A 23,527-nucleotide genomic window follows, 5' to 3' on the forward strand; every position below is an offset into this window, starting at 1 on the left:
TAGACACCCAGTGCTTGCCACTCTGCCACACCCATCTCAGGACTCGGCCGTGAAGCCAGTGCTGAAGCGGCCTCATATGAAGCAGTCGGAGCGGCGTTACTGCCCCAGGAGCCTCTGAAATAGTTTCAGTGGGGCCACTGTCCTGCCTTTGAATGAATTCAGGCAGTTCAACACTGACTGGACGCACTCCTCTGTTAGATGCGCTGTCTAGTTGACCAAGTCCAGCTCTATAACGAGATAAGAGATCCTCTGCACAGGGGAGTGTTTGCTCTTGTCCCAGTTGACCCAAAGTCCCAACAGGCTGAGATGACAGAGCACCATGTCCCTGAGTTCGCACAACTAATCCCATGACTGGGAAAGAATCAGCCAGTCATTGAGATAGTTGAGGATGCGAACGCTGCGTTCTATGAGTGGAACAGTGGCTGTCTCCGTGACCTTCACAAAGACATGAGGCGACAGGGACAGCCCGAAGGGTAGGATTTTGTACTGATATGCTTGACCCTCGAACGCAAAGCGCAGGAATAGCCTTTGTCAGGGAAGAATCGAGACATGAAAGTCCGTAAGGTCGATCGCACTGAGGCGGCCTGAAGTGGGGTTTGAGTGTGCGGTGCAACATTTACCTGGTTTCAAGGTTGGGCAGAGGGTGCGTGAGAATGTCTGGTGGTGTCCTCGAACCGCAGACTGCTGCCCGCTGGCGATAATAGAGGGGGTTGGGAGTGGCAAGGCATTTTTACAGCGCCGCACAGTGCCAACCGTGCCCTCTTGTGACCGAGAGATAAAGGAAGCTGCTCTTTCTTTGAAAATGTAGGTACGGGGAGCCAGCGGTGGAACGGAAACAAAATGAAACAAGATTCTCCACCTGGCCCTCCTCCAAGGGAGGGAGTTCTGCGGTCACCATCTCCCAAAGAGCAGCTCCTTCCATCTCCCGCCTTTGGCGGGGCCTGGATGGGCTGGGCACTCGCATTGCGACCAGCTGCCTGCTGCCTAGGTGGAAGCTGCTGCTTAGGCTGAGCAGGGGCGGAGGCGGTGTGTTGGGTGGAAGCAAAGTTTGCATGCCAATGTCCATTGGCTTATTTAGTTTACACTCGAAGTAGATTGGTCTCTCAAAGCAATCCCCAGTTCGTTGGTCAGTTCCGACGTAACGTTGGGGTTGTATTTCATGATGAACATGTACTGAACTGAAGCATCTTAGGTTTACTTGATTATCCATACTAAATTTTGCTTTTGAGGAACATTTATTTGTTCATCTCTCAATCATCAGTAAATTGTATTACATTATAGGTTTTAAAACTACAGAGCCTTGATCATAAAACTAAGCATTTAAATATCATCTTATATAGAGTGACGACTGTTATTTATATGCATTTTATGTAAGTAAATACTGTTAAACATATCGCATTGATTTACATTGCAAGCTAGCAGAATTTCATATTGTTGGCCATATAAACAGGAACTGCACTATATTGCATATTTTTGCTCAGTTTGTGTTTCTTCCTCCTCAGATGTGAGCTCCATATTCTCACAGTGTCATTCTATATAAGCCACAAAAGTCTGACATATCAAATATGATGCTCAACAAAAAAATACATGACATTTTTTTTTTTAATTAAATGTAAATTTTTTATTTTTATTTTTTTTAAATGATCTTTCTGATTATTATTTCATATGTCTGGCTTTACAGGGTTAAAACTCATCTTGACTACTTTCTTTGTCTATTTCTTTATCTTCCTCAGTTTTTCCATCTTTTCTTTAACTGTGGTTTTGGGGCGTCAGACCCAGAACGGCTTCAACCTCAATGAAGTGTCCAAAAATGTGAAACTAATCATCAAACATCCCAGTTACAACAGACATACGAATAACAATGATATCGCTCTGCTCAAATTGAGCTCTCCTGTCACCTTCACTGATTACATCAGCCCCGTGTGTCTAGCAGCTGATGGCAGTGTGTTTAACAACGGCACAGACAGCTGGATCACTGGATGGGGAAACATTAGTCGAAGAGGTGAGAATTCGTTTCTGCTTCACTTAGTTACATTAAACTCAACATGAAACACCTTTCACAATCCCATTTGAAACAGAATAGAGTAAATAACTTCTCATTTCTTTCCTACAGAGTCCCTCCCGTCCCCTAATGTTCTACAGGAAGTGGAGGTTCCTGTAATTGGTAACAGACAGTGCAACTGCCTCTATAGAGTTGGAAATATAACAGACAACATGATCTGTGCTGGTCTACTAGGGGGAGGCAAGGACTCATGTCAGGTACACAAACCCTGTTCAGCTCCCTTAAGCCACTTTTCCACCGTCGTTTCGAACGGTTCCAGTTATATTTCCACTAAAGCTTGGTTCGGTACAGCACAATTACAAACCATTCTCGGCCTGGAATTCTCAGCAGGGTTGGCTAAACCGTGCTGGTACAATGCATGTAGTGATGTCGCAATTCAGGATTGGTCACTTATTTGTTGCCTGAATGGTTTGGCCCGATGGTGGTAAAGTGGCTTTAGTGTCCCTAAACTTGTGTTTACAAGGTAAACTTCAGTGCTTCAAATAAAATAGTGTGTTCCAATTCAGAGGCTGCATTCTGCAATGGTAGAACCGGGCATTGTTTAATGGGATGGTTTAACCACAAAAACATTCTGTATGAACTTAAATCAGTTGTATGCCATGATTAATTGAGAATTGATGTCATGGGCCAAAAAAAAGAATAAATAAAATAAAATATATATATAAAAAAAATATCTTGCAAAAAGAAGAATTATCTTAGAGGCCAAAAGGGCAGTGAAGTCTGAAGATTTGCAGTTCAAGATTTGTATTTTTTTGCAAATACACAGCAATAATTGTCATCAGGCTTAATCTTTTAAAAAATACCTTTTTGAAAAAAAAAAAAAAAAAAAATCAAATACACTCCAACAATTAAACAGTTCAAAGCCTAAACAACTGAAACAGCCCTCGGACATATATTTTAATGTTTTTAAAAAAAAATTTAATCAAAAATACAGTTAAAAAAAAAAAAAAAAAGTATTAATTTCTTTAAATTAATCTTACTGACCCCGAACTCTTGAACAGCAGTTTATGTCTCTTTCTACAATGACTGCATTGATTTGTATTTTCAGGGAGATTCAGGAGGTCCGATGGTGAGCAATCAGAGCTCTGTATGGGTCCAGTCCGGTATCGTTAGCTTTGGGATTGGCTGTGCTCGACCTGAATATCCCGGTGTTTACACCAGAGTATCCCGCTATCAGGAATGGATCACCTCCTTCATGTGCAGCGATCCTCCAGGTTTTGTGCAGTTTACCTCCACTGGAACAGATTTTGACAACAATTACACCTGTCCTGATCCTCTCCCTTCTTCCACAACAATAGATAAAGAAACAAATATTCCATCTTCTGCAACATCTCTTCTACAAATCTCTTTGATATCATTTTCTCTATTTTTTATAGCAATTTTTTTTATTTTTGTTTTTTATCATTTTTTCGGCAAGAAAGCATGCAGTGCTTTTAAAAGGTTCTTTTCCAGTGGTAGAAAGATTACTGAAAACATTTACTCAAATAAAAGTACCGTTACATTCAAAAAAATGTAGTGTGAGTAGAGTAAAAAGTATTTGTCCAAAAAACTACTTGAGTAAGAGTAAAAAGGTAGCTTATTTCAAAAGTACTCATGAGTAGTAAGTACTGAGCTGTGGATTCTACCCCCTTATAATAAATACTGTACACTACAATTTAAAAATGTAGAAAACATCGTACATACTGTAATTCACATTATCTTTTGTAGTTTGTCAGAAAGATTAAAGAATATCTATCATCCTTTTTTTTTTTTTAAATGTATCAAAACAACACGGAAAGACTAGTATAGAGATGAGAAGATGAAAGTTATTCTCAGTTCACTTAACACCATATTCATTGTTTAAAAAAAAAAAAAAAAAATTTACATTTTAAAATATATTACAATTGAAAGCAGTTATTGTCTTGATTTTACAATATTTTGTTTTTTTCTTGATTAATCTTACACAATGTTAATTATTCCCTGACTTTTAAGTACTTGTAAATAATAATTAATTTCTTTTATCATGTATCTCATCAACTTCTATATACTGGGGTTATGACAATTTGTTATCTTTTACTGCTATAAATATATATGCATGTTATATGCGGATGCATGGTGTGTTTCACAAATCACAAAGATATATATTTGTTTTACTGGATACTGATGTAGCAATATAATTTGTCACAGTCAGTTTTGTATTCTGTTGAGGTTTTTCCAAATATATCACATATAAATGTCATTTCAGTTTATTAAGTGCATTTTAAACTTTTTTTTAAAAAGGGTTTTAAGTTTTTGCTATTTTTAAGAAAGAGTTGTTTGACATCTGGGTGGGCTGATTTGTTGCATTGTAGCACAAAATTATCTTTATCTTTCTCTTTAGTCTGTATCCTTTTATTATTTGAAAAAAAATAAATATAAGTTTTAAAGATATGTACAATGAAAATATGTAATACACTTTGTTGTTATGGTGGTATACTTCCTCTAATTGACATTATTTCTTTTTTGAAAAAACTTTGTACGTTTTTGTAAGTTAATGTATCTTTATATATGATAATTGCCAAAAAAAAATTAATAATAAATAAAATTGGAAAATGCAAAGAAAGGAATTTTGGATTTCTTTACTGTGGTACAACCATTAGTTTCACAAGTTGTCTGATGAGATTGATCTGTTTGAGCAATATTTCAGTTTCTTCCTCAACACATTGCATGTTATCTGGCTAGCTGACTTGCACTGCCTTCTCTTCTCATCTCAAATAGTTATCCTCACACTTCCTGGGGTTTGTCAGGATACTGATGTTTCAGTAATTAATAAAAGTCTACTTAAAAGTGGAGCCCATATATACTATAAAAGTGTATACTATATACATTTTACTTTAATGCATTTTCTTATTTAATTTTATCAATTTGATTATATTACATTTTTTTACACTTTTTCTCTAAACTTTTACACGGAGCCCCCAGCACTCCCTTGCGGACCCCAGTTTGAAAACCCCTAATAATGCCTGTTTGTTATTTAGAAAGGTTTATTAATGTTTAAAAAAAAAAAAAAAAATCAAAAACAGAGAACATGAAAAATATTATTATAGCCTAAACTATAATATAATTTATAGTTTAGTTACTTTTTCTCTAAACTTTTACACAGAGCCCCCAGCACTCCCTTGCGGACCCCAGTTTGAAAACCCCTAATAATGCCTGTTTGTTATTTAGAAAGGTTTATTAATGTTTAAAAAAAAAAAAAAAAATCAAAAACAGAGAACATGAAAAATATAATTTATAAACTGTTACGGAAAGAGGTAGCCAATTGTATAGAGGGTATGCACGTGACGTCACCGTCGACCGTTATAACTGCGGTTACGCCCACTGAGTGGCAAAAGACTGAGTGGCAGCATTGGTTTTCAGCGTGAATGCCGCGAAAAACACACAAAACACATCCAAAACGGGAAAGAGCTTTGCGAGTGACTGTACAAATAGCTTTGACCCAAAATCTAAGGTATATTTTTACAGACTGCTGAAAGCTACAGAAAAAAGAAGCAAACAGGTCGCTGCAATTCACAGAAACAGCTGGACTCCAGGCAAAGAAACATGTTTTGCAGTTATCATTTTGTGTCAAAATGTTGGATTTTGGGGTAAAATCATACCCTATATATTGTATTGTTATATATTGTGTTGACAACTCATCAATTAAGTATTTACCATCTTATATTCAATTGGGTGTTTTTAAATAAACACTGACAAAAACAATACAAGTTTATATTATATACAGGTGCTGGTCATATAATTAGAATATCATCAAAAAGTTGATTTATTTCACTAATTCCATTCAAAAAGTGAAACTTGTATATTATATTCATTCATTACACACAGACTGATATATTTCAAATGTTTATTTCTTTTAATTTTGATGATTATAACTGACAACTAAGGAAAATCCCAAATTCAGTATCTCAGAAAATTAGAATATTGTGAAAAGGTTCAATATTGAAGACACCTGGTGCCACACTCTAATCAGCTAATTAACTCAAAACACTTGCAAAGGCCTTTAAATGGTCTCTCAGTCTAGTTCTGTAGGCTACACAATCATGGGGAAGACTGCTGACTTGACAGTTGTCCTAAAGACGACCATTGACACCTTGCACAAGGAGGGCAAGACACAAAAGGTCATTGCAAAAGAGGCTGGCTGTTCACAGAGCTCTGTGTCCAAGCACATTAATAGAGAGGCGAAGGGAAGGAAAAGATGTGGTAGAAAAAAGTGTACAAGCAATAGGGATAACTGCACCCTGGAGAGGATTGTGAAACAAAACCCATTCAAAAATGTGGGGGAGATTCACAAAGAGTGGACTGCAGCTGGAGTCAGTGCTTCAAGAACCACTACGCACAGACGTATGCAAGACATGGGTTTCAGCTGTTGCATTCCTTGTGTCAAGCCACTCTTGAACAACAGACAGCGTCAGAAGCGTCTCGCCTGGGCTAAAGACAAAAAGGACTGGACTGCTGCTGAGTGGTCCAAAGTTATGTTCTCTGATGAAAGTAAATTTTACATTTCCTTTGGAAATCAGGGTCCCAGAGTCTGGAGGAAGAGAGAAGAGGCACACAATCCACGTTGCTTGAGGTCCAGTGTTAAGTTTCCACAGTCAGTGATGGTTTGGGGTGCCATGTCATCTGCTGGTGTTGGTCCACTGTGTTTTCTGAGGTCCAAGGTCAACGCAGCCATATGCCAGGAAGTTTTAGAGCACTTCATGCTTCCTGCTGCTGATCAACTTTATGGAGATGCAGATTTCATTTTCCAACAGGACTTGGCACCTGCACACAGTGCCAAAGCTACCAGTACCTGGTTTAAGGACCATGGTATCCCTGTTCTTAATTGGCCAGCAAATTCGCCTGACCTTAACCCCATAGAAAATCTATGGGGTATTGTGAAGCGGAAGATGCGATATGCCAGACCCAACAATGCAGAAGAGCTGAAGGCCACTATCAGAGCAACCTGGGCTCTTATAACACCTGAGCAGTGCCACAGACTGATCGACTCCATGCCACGCCGCATTGCTGCAGTAATTCAGGCAAAAGGAGCCCCAACTAAGTATTGAGTGCTGTACATGCTCATACTTTTCATGTTCATACTTTTCAGTTGGCCAAGATTTCTAAAAATCCTTTCTTTGTATTGGTCTTAAGTAATATTCTAATTTTCTGAGATACTGAATTTGGGATTTTCCTTAGTTGTCAGTTATAATCATCAAAATTAAAAGAAATAAACATTTGAAATATATAGGTCTGTGTGTAATGAATGAATATAATATACAAGTTTCACTTTTTGAATGGAATTAGTGAAATAAATCAACTTTTTGATGATATTCTAATTATATGACCAGCACCTGTATATTTCGATATGTCGAAATATATAACGTTGATATAAGTGATCACTCCGATTTAGACCTACCTATATTGTAGATATATAAAGCGTTCACAGGCAGATTTGCTTTATGTATTTCCCCGGCGTCGAAATCAGGCACATATAAATGTCAAGAAACACGATTTCTGGCTGCATGCCAATATCCATGGATTAGGTTTCTTTGACATGTCATAAAGAACACTTTCGATCGCAACCTTTAGTGTAATCGTTTGTTTTACTCGCGTTTTCGCAGTTTCCTCTATTAAATCCAGTCATGCAGCAGGTTCTTTTGCCACTCAGTCCAGCTGAGGGAGCGCGTTCCGGCGGGAAAGCGACGCCTGTGCATACCCTCTATTCAATAAACGCAGAACTTGTGTGCAGGAAATAAATAGCAAGGCGACCTGCGCAAATGAAGTGCAGCATTGACGTGCAAAGTAACCTCGCGTTGCGTCACAACACAGCGCTTCAAACATGGCAGACAAGAGTAGTCAAGGGGACTCCAAACCTGAAGCCCAGTTTGCAAAGAGAATAGACCCTGCAAAGGAAGATCTGACCAAGGAACAGTTGCAGTTCATCCGACAAGTGGAGCTGGCGCAATGGAAGAAGAATACAGGCAAGCTCCGGGGTCGAAACGTTGCGACAGGACTCGCTATCGGCGCTGTAGTGCTCGGCATCTGTATCCTTTACAACTGTGTTACACAAGGTTATGTCAGTAACAGGCTACTACAGTGCGTTACATTTATCAGATGAGCTAGATGATTATGTTGGTATAATGAATGATAGTAATATTAGGTCATAGGTTACTACACGTGGGTGCATTATTATATGATCAACCAATGTGATATAAGTGCTTATGTCACGATGAGCAATGTTTTCTCCAAATTTGTGACACCAGTGAGACACTTGAATATGTTAATAACCATCTGGTGCTGTTAACTTCCGGGTTACCCCTGTACTCTTTCAGCCAGTCAAAGCGAAATGAAATTAACATACTGTGTTTGTTTTCCATAATATTTTTTTTTTATTATTTAAATAATTTGCATTTTGTGTCGATTTCATGATACTAAACGTAAACAATATTTACCTCTAAATTGTGCACCATGTATTTCCGTTTAAAAAAATAATAATAATAATAATAGAAACACATTTTATACTATTTTTCGATGAATGCACAATGTAAGTTAAATCTAGAGCAAAGGAAAGCGAAAGCATTTTGTATTCAATCATAAAATTTAATGAGTTTTTCTGCATCGTGGCTGATTTCTAGATCGTATCTCCTGTTTATTCATGTTGCTATTGTTTATAAGGGCTATATAAAGTATAAAACTGAAATATAAATATGAATAACCAATTGTTATGTCATACCAGTATGTTTAAAATCTCTGTGTACCATTTGCCTTCACCTGCCGTCCGCAGATGGCTACACTTTCTATTCAGTATCCCAAGAAAAAATCATGGATGAAATAGATGAAGAAGCAAAAGCACGTGCTCCGAAGACCGGAGCCAACTGAATGAACTTTTATCTTCAGGAACTGTCTGCACTGACACGCAGTTGAGCGCGGGCGCCAGCAGAGGGCGCCACATCCATTCAAATAGTCTCCTGTTGGAACTGAGACTCGATATTTAATGAATACAAGGAGGAATCCTGCGTTTTTATAGTTTTCTATAAAAACGTGTTTCTGATATGCAGTTCATGGAATATGTTAGTATAGACATGGAAACTGAATGTCATAATATTCTCTGTTAAACTATGAATACTACAGTAATTCTACTGGTCTTCTTGCTTTGAGTGCAAATACATACACAATCAGAGTGAGATTAATTTAAATAATGGCCACCATTTTCTTTTATGTTTGTCTTCTTTTTTTTAATGAATACAATAAATGTGTCCTAAATAATGCAGTGCGTCTAAAATGAATACTCGACCAACAGTAATCTTTATGCTATTTATTGACTTTAAATGTACAAATATGATTTAGAATATAATACATAATCATCATAAGATAGAGAAGGCACAGCATGGACGTGTTGCATTGCACATCGAAGTGTATATCAGTATAACAGAGCATGAAGTCACATTTATCTCAATCTGAAACACATTTTCTGTGTTTGTGTCTGTAACTGATTTGCTGATTTCAATGCTCATATAAAGGCATTCATATGATTTTTCACAGTTTTTAATGAGCCATGAATGGACGTTCTTGGGTTGTCATATTAAATATCCGGTTGGCATATGTGTTTGAAGCTCTGAAACCGAAACTGGAAAAGTGCAATACATCATGACAGAAACCCACCCGAAAGTATGAAGCCAAGTTTTTTTTAAACACACATAAACTTTTATATTTCTGAATGTTCATATTCAGAATCCCTCTTTACATCATGCAAGTAGATGTGTCTCATAAGTTAATTTAAAAAAAAAAAACTGATTTCATTGTATATTATATTTAAACTTAAGCCCAAAGTATACTTCACTTTTTACGCGTACGCGAGGGTCAGCGTACAGTGCGCGTGCCGCGAATTTTGTCATCAGAAGAGTACGCGCACAGCTGGGTTTTTGTATGAGCGTTTGCATTTTTATGCAGTAATTAGTTTATCCACAAGGTGGCAACCGTGCACTAAGGGCGTCGAGTCACAAGGTAACAGTTGAAGAAAACCTGCATAAACAGAACCGACTGGAACGCATGCAAGATACAGCGACAATGGAGGCCTACATAGACGAAAGATTGTGTAAAGAGGTTAGAAAGTACCCTCATTTGTACAACTCTAGCATTAAAGACTAGAAATATATTTACATTGGTTGTAACTCGTAGCGAGAGATTGCTCAAAACTGCGCATGCGTCGAACGCCTGTGTACGCGTACGAGTCAAATGAAGTATGCTTTGCAAGGTTGTGCGTTCGCGTAAAAAAATGAAGCATACCGAGGGCTTAAGACTACAGAAAGCATAAATGTTGAACCTTTGTGCTCGATGTGAAAAATCTGAACATACTGTGTTAATATATTACAATGAAGATAATGAATGCACTTTTATTGACTGCTCTTTGTAAACATCAGAAATCAATCATTTATTAATGAGTCTATTGTACAGTCCCAGAATGGACTTTGAAACTTATGTCAAAGTGCAGTGTGCATATCATTTACATTTGTCTTTAACTTTATGGCTGATACTTGCTTTGATTTTTGGTGCAATTAGTAAGTCAGTCATAGACTGGTAAAAGACATTAAAATATATATGTAAATGTACATAAACAGACTTCAAGGAAAAGTTCTGCATCTCAATGGATGAAAATCTCAAAGCTGAAGTAATCAATGCAAAAATAATATATATTTAGCTCACCTGCACCCACTCTCAATCTGTTTTTATTTATTTATCATAGTTTTTATTCACATTTAAACTACTATCATAAAGCAGACCCTATCAGGTGATAGCAGAAATATCTCTGGACCGGATCTACCGAGTTCATGGCGACTGCTGCGATTCTTGCGTGATGATTTGGTGTTTCTACAGCGCAAACACAGGCAGTAGAACAGAAACGGCAGGACATCTGTTGATTCAGATGTTTGCCCGTTCAGCAGGTTTTCAGAAAGTGCAAAAGAGACAGTCAGGAATCCTCCTCAGTGCTGAGCCTTCAGAGAGAACGTCACAGCATCGTATGACAGCAGCGTCCCACCAGACCATTGGCTCTTCACAGAAATAAGTGGACTAGTTAGTGCATTTGCACTAGAAACATCCCTTATGTCACCAACGGTGGAATCAAACAGCATACTCTGCTTAGGAAACTGTGCATTATATTTTACAAAGCAAATCTGTCCAGTTCATGCTTTCAGTATACGACTGACTGGATTGTGACTGGCTGGTTGTTGAAGGTTTGCTGTGCTGAGAGCAGTCACGTATGGATGAGGTAGTCGGATATAGTCCTGCCAATGTACCAGGATTCTTACTAATGGGAAAACAGAAAAGAGAAACGTTAATATCAGACAGTGTTTGTTTGGTACATTTATGCATAGATCAGCTTTAAGCATAGTAAGATCATGTGCTACTAATTAATCCTGCATGGGCGATATGTTGAATATTCACAATATATGATTTTGCTGTTGAAATTGTGCACTTTGAGTTTGATCATCCTTCTATCGTAACTAATTAAAGCTTTAAGACAGATATGTTATTATATCTCTGATTTGAACATCGATAGCAGAAATTCTGTTAAAGTTGGTCAATTTCTGTGAAACCATCCAAACTACCTGTTTCTAATCAATTCTATTGATTGACTCCTTGTAGCATTTTTCATTATGTTTTAGTAAAGATGTATGTAGGTAAATATTGCTGTTAATTACTATGCATTATTATATTGGCGCATATAAATAAAAATATAAAAAAATGGGTAACACTTTAATACGGTTTCATTTGTTAACATTAGTTAAATACATTAGTTAACAATGAAAAATACTTCTAAAGCATTTATTAATCTTAATTTCAACACTTATTTGGGTATATACTATATAGATTTATTTAAAAAAAAAAGTTATAAAAAAGTTGTATCTGTTAATATTATTTAATGGGCTTGAACTTTCATGAACTAACAATAAACAGTTGTATTTTTATTAACTAATAGTAACACAAATTAATAAATACTGTAGCAAATGTATTGCTCATTGTTAGTAAATGTTAGTTAATGCATTAATTAATGGAACCTTATTGTAGAATTTTGCCAAAAAAATCATTTTTGTGTTTATTTAGTGAAAGACAATAAGAAAAACATGCCATGATAATTTCTAATAATCCTGAATCTACTTGGTAAAAAATATATTTGGTTGAAATGATGGTTCCTCTTCAACAAAAACATAAAAATCTAGAAATTATATTCAATATCATTAAAATTCACAGATGTCAGTGCAATTTCTGAAGATAAATTAATGCTGCATTATTACAGTACCCTAAAAGTTTTAAATGTGCATTTTAAATGCTATTAAATTTAAATAAAAAAAAAATATTTGATTTAATTGTATATTTTAATTTTTATATATTTTTTTTTATTTTAATTTTAATTTAAAAAATTATTTTATGTTTGTCAAAATAGAGTCTACACTGTGTAAACCAGCAATACAGGAATGTTTATTCCATTAACGGTGATGGTAATCAAGGACTCAGAACGAATTACACTCATTAAATGAGTGAAACCCTGTGCTGAATGTAATGCATCATACCATTCTAGTAAAATCAGCAGCGAAAGTCACTCCTTTAGTTGGCCGTGAGTCATCCTGGGAACTGCTGCTACTGTTGCCGCTCAGGGAGTTTTTCCTCATGATTCCTGTTGGCCAATCACAGCACAGGAAGATGTTAAACATTTCATTTGGTCATTTACAGTTTTCATTTAATTAAACAATTGCTTATTCAGCCCCACCTAAAACCACTAATATGGCTTTGTAATAAAAGCTAGTGTGCTGTCTACGAAGGCAGTATTTTAAGGCATCATAGATGCAAAGGTTGTTTCAAAAGATATTTTCTTTGTATGGGACGAATGGGATCTTATTGTAAAGTGCTAATTGAAAAGTTTCTGGTATTTCACCCAGACTTTCTGTGTGATGCTGTCTTTTAATGATGCCGTCTTTTAATGCTCCAAATCCATTACTTATAAGCTACTATCTCAGAAGGATGCTTCCTTAAAAGGCAGCTGCCTGTGAGATGGTAAACAGCAAGGCAGCCCACTAGGTTTTGGAAAAGAGCCTAAAGTTTTGCTATAATGATTATGGTGAAAATCTGGATATATAAAACACTAAAACATTGTTGAACCTGTTAAAGGGAGAATGTCGACTCTCTGGAGGCTGTTTCTGCGAGACGACGGGAAGTTTCCTCCTTTAGACATGCGGCGTTGGCGGCTAGAGAGCATAGCTGCTGGAGACACGATACACGGGGGAGGAACCTTCCCCATCTTGGCGTATAGTTCCTCTATCTCTCGCTTCTGCACTGCCTGCAGAGACTGAACCTCACACAGATGCCTGAGAGAGAGAAGAGGATTTTGAGAGAAATTAGGGCTGCCTGCATGATTATGGCAATCACGGTTATTCAATATTCAATATTATTCAATCATGATTATTTAAAGGGATTGTATGTAAGAATTTTAATGCATTGATCACTTTTTTTATTGCCAGTGTGTGAACGGCCTGTAACGAAACTTGAAAAACGAGATCTTCCCCGATGGTAGACTGGCTTTTTATGCTAAGGACTTGTTTTTTTGCTGGGAAAAATCAACAAGAATGTTTCTGAGCCTCTCTTCCGTTCTATGACACATGAAACTAATGCTTCTACAATGTTCAGGATAATGTCGAAAGAGTGATTCCATACTGTAATGTCAATGTGTCATGCAAAAAAAGAAAAGGGATTAATTAGCAGATCTGGTGCAAACATTTCCACATCGCTATGATCAGATGCTTTCTTAACTGCTGTTTTCTCACCGCTGTCATTTTTGTAGTTTATTTTGTTATTGAGAGGACAGCGCACAGCACATATTAACATATTCATCTAAACGTCGCTCTCAGCAGCATAGACAAAAAGTATAGTATTCAGCCTACTATAAAGAAATTAAATAAATGTAAATAAATAAATAAATAAAACACTGCATAGTCTCTACTATATGAATTAGATATACAGTTTTACTACTAAATTTATTCAGTCAAAAGCAGTGAGTGTTTGCTTTTTCTTATGTTGTTTGATTAATATTAATGGAACAGACAGCAGCAGGTATATTAGACTATATGCACTTCTAACTCTTTTTAATATCAAGTCCCAACTGCTTATTACGGCAGTAACGTTACGATTTGACTGATCTGGACGTTACGTTTGGGCTTTTATGGAGGAAAGGAACTGAATGCGGCGCAATAATCTTGATAATCCTTGGAAGCCAAAATCAAGCTAAAACTCGATTAACTGCACAGGTCTAAGAGAAATACAATAAAAACACAGAACATTAAAAGTCCCTTACTTCTCCCTCAGCTCCTGTAGCTCCCCCCACATCTCTTCATCCTCGCTCTCTGATTCGTCGCTGCTCAGGTAGGAGGAGCTCCGTGTGTAGCTCATCCACAGGTTGTGGAAAGGAGTGGCATATGGAGGGCTGGCCGTGTTTCCATCCCACACCCTCCCCTCTGTGTCCAGGGCCACAGAAAAACCACTGTCCACCGATGTTCCCATGAGACCCAGGCCGCAATCCGCTTTGCGTCCCTTCTTCCTCCTGTGCTTCTTATCCACAGCGGTCTCATCAAGATCATAATCATTATCCTGCTCTTGCTCATCAATCTGTTGCTCTCGGTTCTCTTTTTGATTGCTCTTCACCTCGGGCTGGTCAGCAGGACTCAAATCACGCCGAGCCTCACAGGAAGGAAGAACGGAGAGGTTCTGCCTGTTTTCCGCTGGATTTTGAGCTAAAAAAGAGCACGCAGGCTGATCCGGTGACCTGATGAGATTATCCGGAGGGACGACAGGTGGAGTTTCAGTGGGTGTATTTTCACTTTCTGTGCGTCTGACGGGAGCAGGAATCTCTTTACTGGGGGACACTTGAAAACGGCCCACAGTCACAGTAGACTTTGGCTCTGTAAGAAAGACAGAGTAATAGAAAAGGTGGAAAAAGTTGTAAAAGACTGCAAACATACCAGTAAATCCCCTCAAACATGATAATGTTAGCAGTATTATGTCACTTGACCTCATCACATTGCATTTGAGTGACCATCCAGTTATCATCATGAAAATAATGTGCTTAAATCCTATGGTGGTCTTCTGTCATTTTACATTTTTAAATTGTTTTACTTCATTGGAATGGTTTGGTGACGTTTGTGGTACTTGCTAAATGAACACAAAAAAATTGTGGGCATGATTAGAAAATGCAAAATGGTCTTAAAAATGGTCAGTTCATTTCATAGGAAATGAATGGGAAATACAAAAATACAGAGGAGTTTTTAATGGGGTACAATCTACAAATTAGCCATAATAAAGTACTCTTTGATTATTTCTTAATATATAAAAAAAATATATTTTATTAGGAAAACCTAATAAAAGAAAATAGTTATGTTTGAAAATTATAAGCAATTAGGGAATACACAGCCCTAAGATTTCATTATTTTAATTTAATTTAATATTAATTGAAAATAATGAGATTTTTTTTTAAATATTTGGATTAATAGCATCATTTAAAGGTGAATATTGTCTAGTGGCATGAAATCCCCTCAAAATACAAAATATTCATGAAATAAATATTATTGAAACATAATATAGTACATCATTTCATTGAAAAACAAAACGAAACACTTGGTTTTGACCACCGAGGATCACAAGTATGACCCCTGAAGGTTAATTTCGATTTTGTGTCAAAATGGTCCAATAATGAGTCAAAGAAAGAGATTACATCTGTGATATTTTGTCAAACATGAAATGAAAGACCCAGTCAAGAGCACTGCATTGTGGGATACAGTATTCTGGAGTGTGGTCCAGCTATATGATGTAGTAGGTCATCAAACTCTATGCATTTAAATTTATATACTCTGAACAGTATAGTTTACATACAACACAAACAAATGAACCAGAATATCATCAAAAAAAAAAAAAAAAAAAAATGTACTCATTAGTTTGTCATTGTCTGCCACAAGTTCAAATATTTTATATAAATTTGGAATAAAATGCAGAATAATATTTATTTCATGTGATATAATGCAGCACAATACTATTCAAAATGTCTAGTGTTTTACATATTTTACATATTTTTTTTCATATATGACAGTATTTTATATTCCATTCCGAACACAGCCAAAATCGCTCTGGTTTTAGGAACAACATAAAAGTTGTGAAAAAAGAAGAAAAAAACCCCCCACTTTGGTTGTGCAAGACCTCCGCAGGCATATTTAATAGATGTCCACAAACCGTCTGTGAGTGCGAGAACATTTAACCATGTATTTAGTGCTGCTACATTATAAAACCACATTATGTAAGAAGAAACCACTAAGTGTACCAGCTAGTGCGTAACTGTAGTGTTGAATATATTTGTGCAAATGTGTGTTTGTGTTTAGGGGTCAGTATCTTACCAGATGGTAAAGAGATTTCTTGGCACTGTGAAGTTCTGCTACTCTGAGGGGACAATGATCTCGGACTGGATGACGACACCTTGGAGAGAAAGACCGATTCATTCAGGCATACTCACACATCTGGGTTTCATTACCGAGGATGAGCACATTGAAAGGTACATTAGCAATGTTAGCTATTGACATTCAGAGATATAAAACATGCTCAGAACAACTGCCAACACTATGGAAACAAACACAGTCATAACACAGAAAAGCACAACAGTTACTCAATGTTAAAGAGATAGTTCACTTACCCTCAAGTCGTTCCAAACCTGTCAAAATTTCTTTGTTCTGCTGTACACAAAGGAAGATATTTGGAAGAATGTCAGTAACCAAGCAGATCTCGTCCCCCATTTACAACCATAGTATTTATTTTTCTTACTATGGTAGTCATTGGGGGGCGAGATCTGCTTGGTTACAAACATTCTTCTAAATATCCTTTGTGTTCAGCAGAACAAAGAAACTTATACAAGTTTGGAACAACTTGAGGGTGAGTAAATGATGACAGAATTTTCATTTTTAGGTGAACTATCCCTTTAAGAGCAGCGTACCATGATCCAGATCCGGACCATCATTGGTTCCACCCAGGCCATGAATTATTTATCATATATGCACACATATATATGTATAACATTATACATTTGATTATATATTTAATACCATTATAGTTGTATTAATTAATTGAATAATAATTGAAATTAATAAATATTTTATGAAGTGATTATTTGACATTTTTTTTATTTATATAATTAAATTGCATTTTAAATCAATTTTTTTATTATTAATAATAAAATATATATTGAATATATATTATTATTTATATAAAATATATATTGTTTATTAAATAAAAAAAAAAATAGTATTTATTATAAGTTTTATTTATTTTATCATTTATTACACTTTTACGAGGTGTTGCCAAAATGTAAGATGAATTTTCCTGAAATGTAAGTTATTTTGGGACCACTGATTGATCAGAATGATGCTGGGAAGGAATTTTGTTTTTTTTTTCCTGATAAAATTGCGATAAAGAATTTTTGTTTTCTGATCAAATAAAAAGGCAATAAAAAAGCTCCCTTTTGCTGTGCTTGTTTGATGCACAATTTGGCCAAAAAATGTGCGATTATCTATCAATATAACTATGAATAATAATACTATTTACTGTTTATATTTATAATAGCATATTTATAATAATAATACTTATAATAATAATAATATTATTATTACCAATTAAAATATGCAATTTATAATAGAAATTAAGACAAATTAAAAAAAATAACTAAAATAAATTAGTATTATTATATATTTCTTAAATTACTTTTTTTTTTAGTAAAATATTACAATAGTAATAATTCTTATAGAAATTAATTCTATTGTAAAATGATTTCTGTTATAATAATTGTCTATTTGTATATATATATATATATATATATATATACATACACACATACATATACATATATATCGCAATTTCAGTTTTATTTAAATGAACTGTGCAGCCCTAGAAGGAAATGTACAGACTGGTCCTCTTTAATTTAATTCCACTGGTTAAGAGGTTAATGGCTTACTCTGCTATCTGGACTCGCTCGTGGGGAAGACGACAGTCCAGATGAAGACCCGGGGCTGCTCCGCTGGTCTAGTAAGTGCCTGGGGAAAGCGGGTCTGTATCCGTGAGGATATTCATTAGAGGATTCCTGTGCATATTGCATTCCCTCTTGAGAAACTGTAGACGCTGTCTGCTGGGCGGATATGGAAACGCCACCGGGTGAAGTAGATGTTGGAATAGTTTGGGAAGGTGACGACATCATAGTGTCTCGAAACTGAGAATCCATTGTTTGGTAATACTCGGCCATCCCTGGAGGTGGAGGATACTGGGGCGCATACATTGTGGAATAACCAGGCTGGAAACCCGGCATGGCCTGTACCAGGTTCGGTGCGGGCATGAAGGAATGTGCCATGCTCATTGCCATAGACAGCATATTAGCCAGGGAAAACAGAGGCTGACTGTGTGATGGCCACATGGCCGGAGACATCAGGTTGATGTCGGAAAGGGGACTTGAGACGTCTGAGCTGAGTGGGCTGGGGGAGCCCGGGCCGGATGCAGGGGACGAGAAGGAATATGACGGACTGCTGTGTATACGAGACAGAGGAGGATGGCTGGGTTTGGGGGAGGCTGGGTGAGGTAGGTACGGGAAGGGGAAGTGGGTGGCGGTGTTCATGTACGAGGGTATATACTGCTGCACGTGAGGTAGTTTAGAATGAGGCATTCTGGGATCAGAAGGGTATGCTGAAGCTGTTGGAATGTGATGAGGATGAGGAGAACCTGGGAAATGACAAACATATTTATTTATTTATTTATTTGTACAAAATTTTACATATACATTTACTTTTTTTTTTACAGTATGTGTAACTTAATAAATATAACTTGTTATATATTTGTTATAAACATGTGAATGATGTTTGCCTGTGCAAAACTTGACAGAATTTGCCTTGTTAATTTTTAAAAACACTCATAATTTAATACCATTCTTAAATGTAATCGTTAACAAATTTCTAAATCAACATCCATTTTCCATACTGTACATTATATCGTGATGCCTAAACTCACTTGTACCACTTACAGCGATTCATTTTAGTGTTTTGTGTGTTTTATTTTTAATTCATTTAGGCTAAATAGTATAGAGTTTTAATTTTTGCCACTGGGGGCAGACCAGAGCCAATGATTTTGTCTGAGCAATGAATAAAAAAAGTAAATAAATAATAGAATTCATATTTTCTCTTTTTATTTGTCTTATTTTAGTGTAGAATGAGTAAAGCTGTTTGTTACTACGATAACAAAAAGTTTTAAAAGTTAAATTTTTAGGCTGATTAAATTTAGGCTGCTCTACCTCTAACAGCGCTCGTCAATGTCAAAATGATCGAGATGGCCAATCAAATCAAAGAAGGCAGGTCTTACTGTTACAACGCAACAAGAGTTCATGTTAAGATGTAAGTAGATGTAAGTTAGACGACTGTTTTACGACAGAAATGTTCAGCGACCGACAGTAATAGACTATCTATTGACGCAAACTAGGCTACTCAACTTTTTATGAAATTTCGCCATTTTCAATTGAAAATATGCAATCATGATTCATGTAATTCATAAATGAATGTGACGAGACAAGAAACGTTTGCGTTTTCCACATATTATATGAATAATAGTGAATGTGTGCACATTTAAAAAATAAATTATTTGCAAATAGTTTAAATTGATTATTTCCTAACTAACAACAATATTAGACCTAGAACTTACCATTCTTATTTATTTATTCCCTTAAATCCCTTTTAATCCTTTATTTATTTAATTCCTTTATTATTATTATTATTATTATTATTATTATTAGCCTATTTATTAAGGCTAATAATAATAATAGCTTGCCGGTAGGTGCCAACCCCCAAGTGCAAAGTGCAAGAGTGAAACTCTGCCTATGTCTGCAGCACAAATATGTGGGCGAGTATTAGGTTATCAAGCACCAACAATGTTATCAAACATCTGTAGAGTTGTTCATATACATTTATGCATCTATAAATTTATATTGAAACTGTTCAATATATGCTGGAAAGGCCTGTAGATCTGCTGAGAGGCACACCAAACTATTTTAGATGGATGTCTAGTTGGAAGGCTTTCCAGAAAACAACAAAAGCTAACGTTGCGACTGATCTTATCATACTCAAATTTATTAGCAGCAACTGAACCATGATTGCAATACTCATGTCAATACTGACAATGATAAATGCCCAAAACAGGTTCCTCTGCTGAAAGTCTTTTGTGCGAGTCTAACCAAACAGGATGAGATGTCACCCTCGCTCTATTTCACACGCCTATGGGCTTGTCCCGTCATCTCTTTTTGTGAATCTATCAATGCCAAATTGAAATGCCTCTATACAATAACACCTTTCACACAGTGCCATCTCCAAAGCAATACACAAAGTGTTGTTTCTGATGGGTCCATTACGTCAACGGACCAGCCGCAGTGAATGATCATGCCTGAAGTTTAACATTGATGAAGTGAGCAAGCCAAAGTCTCTCTGACATTAGTGAAAATAAAAACCATATGTGCATTCGCTTGTAAAGCTCCCTTTGTAGCGGAGGCTGAACATGATTGCTGTAGACATCATAACAGTGGCTCTTTGGTTATATCTGGATATTCTTTTTCAGAAAAGGAATAAGCAAGATGTATCATCGAGGCATGACGCCAGAAGGCAACAGAACAAAATGTTCTGTAGGCGGGACAGAAAAGCACCAACAGTAGTGGAGCGAGATAAACGCTGGGAGGGGGACATGCAGGGTTTGTGGGTATTGGTATTTAATTTATGACGAAGCTCATGGGGAGAGTAGAAGAACTTACAAACAGATGTGGAGACCAGAAGTTACACTACAAATATCATTATCTGTCACTTTGACGGACTGGGTTGTAAATTTTCCACACGCTAAAAACTTAAACTATGATGTACTTACAATTGTTTTTATACAAACAGTATAAAAGTACTGAATAAATTTTAAAGCTGCGAATCAATGAAATATACCTTATAAATTGAGTATACATAAGTAGATCTGAATAACTGCATTTGGTACCATGACAAATAAAACCGAGTAGACCCAACAAGTTAATGTAAGCCAATTTAAAAACCACCATTTATGAGTAATGTGACCTTTTTTATTTGAATCCTCTAAAGAAAATAGCAGCTAACTTCTAACTTGCAACAAGCAGGGCCTAAAACAAACTTTTTGCCACAACTGCCAATCCATTGTTTGGTAATTTAGCAAAAATAGGCAGTTATGATACCAAAAATATAGATACCAGTGAAAATTCACAATCTTCTATTCCAATTTCAATACCACAGCTAAAACTGCTAGTCTAACTAATATAAATGTAAAACAATATTAAAGACAAGTAAACAGTCAGTAATAAAATAAGAACAAATAATCATATTACAAGCAAAAGCACAAATAAATACAATATAACAAAGATACAAACGAAATAAACAGTGCTTTTCAGGTTTTTCAGGTAGGTCTGACAGTAGTTTTCAGGTACAGGAATTTAATAAAGTAAGCAAATATAAAATAAAACTGCATAGTCTTCACTGTATAAATTAAACATCCTTATAAATTAATCGATATTAAAGTACAAAAGTTATTCAGTCAAGAGCAGTGAGTTATTTTTCTTTGTCCTTTGTTGTTTGATTAACATTAAAAACAGACAGCAGCAGGAATATTAGGCTGCTGTCACTTTAAGAGCAAATGCACTGATCTAATATACTGATACTGTACACATGAATTTACTTTCTCAACTGTTTACGTTCACTTAAGACATAACCGTCTATGTTTACTAGGATACTCGCTATTTTTGACATCATTTTGTGGGAATTTGTCCACTCAAGTGCAAGATGACGTAAAAGAGAGCTCAGTTTAGTATTCACAGATTTCTACTCGCATCTGGCGCTTGGTGAGTGTTAATTTTAGGTCCTGGTTACAAGAGAACCAACGAAATATCAATAACTGATTATGGTTTAGTCAATGTATGCCTTTTCCTGTCAGTTTTTGCAGATTAACATAAACCCATAGCTGTAGTTTTGTCAGATAAATACCTTAACCAAGTTTAGTGTTTTATTCTTCCCTCATATTTAAAATATTTAAAAAATATGAAATATTTTCTTCATATTTTGATGGTTTAATCGAACTTGGGTCATTGAAAATAAATATCCCTTCCGGACATCTCTTTTGGCCACTACTGTAAGTCAAAATAGGGAAGAAAAGATTATTGCAACTTCCATTTCATGCCAGCATTTTTTTTTTTAGGTAATACAAATTCAATTGTTGGGACCCTGAAAACAGCATTCACAGCCCACAAACAAGCTGCCTCCAGCTAAAACAGTCACCCAAGAGGCCCTGGAGCCATGGCTGAATCAAACTACATCTTTGATGTACAGTACATGTTGAAGGCGCTGACTAAAGCCTGGTGACCTTTAAAGAGTGGCCAGCTTTCATTCCCACTCACTTCAAGGTAGGAACAATAAAGACTAGCAGAGTTACACTGGAGAGAAGTGGTCACTTACCTGGGGCATTATGGAAAGACTGTGAACGTAAGAGTGGACGTGTGGATGAGGTAATGTCTCCACTGACTCCCGGAGGAGAGACTCTCGCCCCGGCGCCCAGACCAAACTCCGCTAAAAAAAAAACATATGTATATGTGTGAAAAAGCTGCTGAATTGAAAGAGCTACTTCATTCTGACATCATCAATACTCAATGGTAAAGTTTATGCAAGCTTACCTGGTAGAGAGGAAGAGGAATGAGCTCGTGCCAGATTGTGGAGGTTTGGCTGAAAGGGAAAAACAGTTTGTAATATATTATAAATGCACTTTCATATATAATATAAGCTTCTTTTACAGTAGGGGACAGTTTTTGCAATGGGTGGGTTTATTATGAATAAAAAAATATAATGTCATTTTTAGTGTTTGTGAAAAGAAGTCTCTTGTGCTCACGGAGGCTGCATTTATTTGATAAAAAATGCAGTAAAAACAGTAATATTGTGAATATATTGTTACAATCTAAAATAGCTGTTTTCTGTTAATATGCTTTAAAATGTAATTCATTCCTGTGATCAAAGCCGAATTTTCAGCATCATTACTCCAGTCTTCAGTGTCACATGATCCTTCCGAATTCAATCTCTAGATTTTACACTGTACTAAAATATACACTGCCCGGACAAAAATTGACCAAAATTGATGCACCTCTTGATGGAAATAACATCACAACATTTATTTCCATCAAGAGGTGCATCGATTTTTGGTCAATTGACAATGCAAGAGTCAAGCACTCCGTAAAGTCTACTCCAGCACATCCCGAAGACTTTCAATGAATTTAAAATCTTGACTCAGAGGTGCCAATTCATGTGTGAAAATGATTCTTCATGCTCCCTCTCAAACATTCTTTCACAATTTGAGATGAATCTTGGCTTT

General features: G+C 36.2%; 3 protein-coding genes across 7 annotated transcripts in view; 2 read left to right on the forward strand and 1 right to left on the reverse strand.

The window, feature by feature from the left end:
* The window catches only part of LOC127523435 (testisin-like), a 118,594-nt gene extending 113,542 nt beyond the window's left edge, over positions 1–5,052 (forward strand). For 2 of the 5 annotated variants that reach the window (XM_051914129.1, XM_051914130.1), the window contains 3 exons: positions 1,734–2,002; positions 2,114–2,259; positions 3,111–5,036. In XM_051914129.1, coding sequence (XP_051770089.1) covers positions 1,734–2,002; positions 2,114–2,259; positions 3,111–3,578 — 883 coding nt within the window. In that variant the 3' untranslated portion in view covers positions 3,579–5,036. Of the gene's footprint in view, positions 1–612; positions 2,003–2,113; positions 2,260–3,110 lie in introns of those variants that run through there. The other 3 variants (XM_051914127.1, XM_051914128.1, XM_051914131.1) reach the window with 3 other exon arrangements.
* A 2,770-nt stretch (positions 5,053–7,822) lies between these two features.
* LOC127523452 (cytochrome c oxidase assembly factor 3 homolog, mitochondrial) lies at positions 7,823–9,325 on the forward strand. Its single transcript, XM_051914166.1, has 2 exons — positions 7,823–8,103; positions 8,844–9,325. The coding sequence occupies exons 1-2, from the start codon at positions 7,899–7,901 to the stop codon at positions 8,936–8,938; spliced, it is 300 nt and encodes a 99-aa protein (XP_051770126.1). The 5' UTR covers positions 7,823–7,898; the 3' UTR covers positions 8,939–9,325.
* Positions 9,326–9,359: 34 nt separating this feature from the next.
* Positions 9,360–23,527, reverse strand: part of wnk4a (WNK lysine deficient protein kinase 4a) — a 62,973-nt gene continuing 48,805 nt past the window's right edge. Inside the window, exons 14-21 of the mRNA XM_051914132.1 lie at positions 22,839–22,887; positions 22,624–22,734; positions 18,096–18,850; positions 16,492–16,570; positions 14,406–15,009; positions 13,217–13,422; positions 12,631–12,734; positions 9,360–11,366 (exon numbers count right to left, since the gene is read on the reverse strand). Of these exons, the coding sequence (XP_051770092.1) occupies positions 11,364–11,366; positions 12,631–12,734; positions 13,217–13,422; positions 14,406–15,009; positions 16,492–16,570; positions 18,096–18,850; positions 22,624–22,734; positions 22,839–22,887 (1,911 nt within the window). The 3' untranslated portion in view covers positions 9,360–11,363. The remainder of the gene's footprint in view (positions 11,367–12,630; positions 12,735–13,216; positions 13,423–14,405; positions 15,010–16,491; positions 16,571–18,095; positions 18,851–22,623; positions 22,735–22,838; positions 22,888–23,527) is intronic.

The sequence above is a fragment of the Ctenopharyngodon idella genome, chromosome 12 (genome assembly GCF_019924925.1).
Source record: "Ctenopharyngodon idella isolate HZGC_01 chromosome 12, HZGC01, whole genome shotgun sequence".
Lineage (NCBI taxonomy): Eukaryota > Metazoa > Chordata > Actinopteri > Cypriniformes > Xenocyprididae > Ctenopharyngodon > Ctenopharyngodon idella.

Excerpts from the sequence above, each read along its gene's own strand:
- LOC127523452 (XM_051914166.1), top strand. The coding sequence starts at position 7,899 with ATGGCAGACAAGAGTAGTCAAGGGGACTCCAAACCTGAAGCCCAGTTT. Across the intron at positions 8,104-8,843 it reads CGCTGTAGTGCTCGGCATCT|ATGGCTACACTTTCTATTCA; the intron begins GTATCCTTTACA and ends TGCCGTCCGCAG.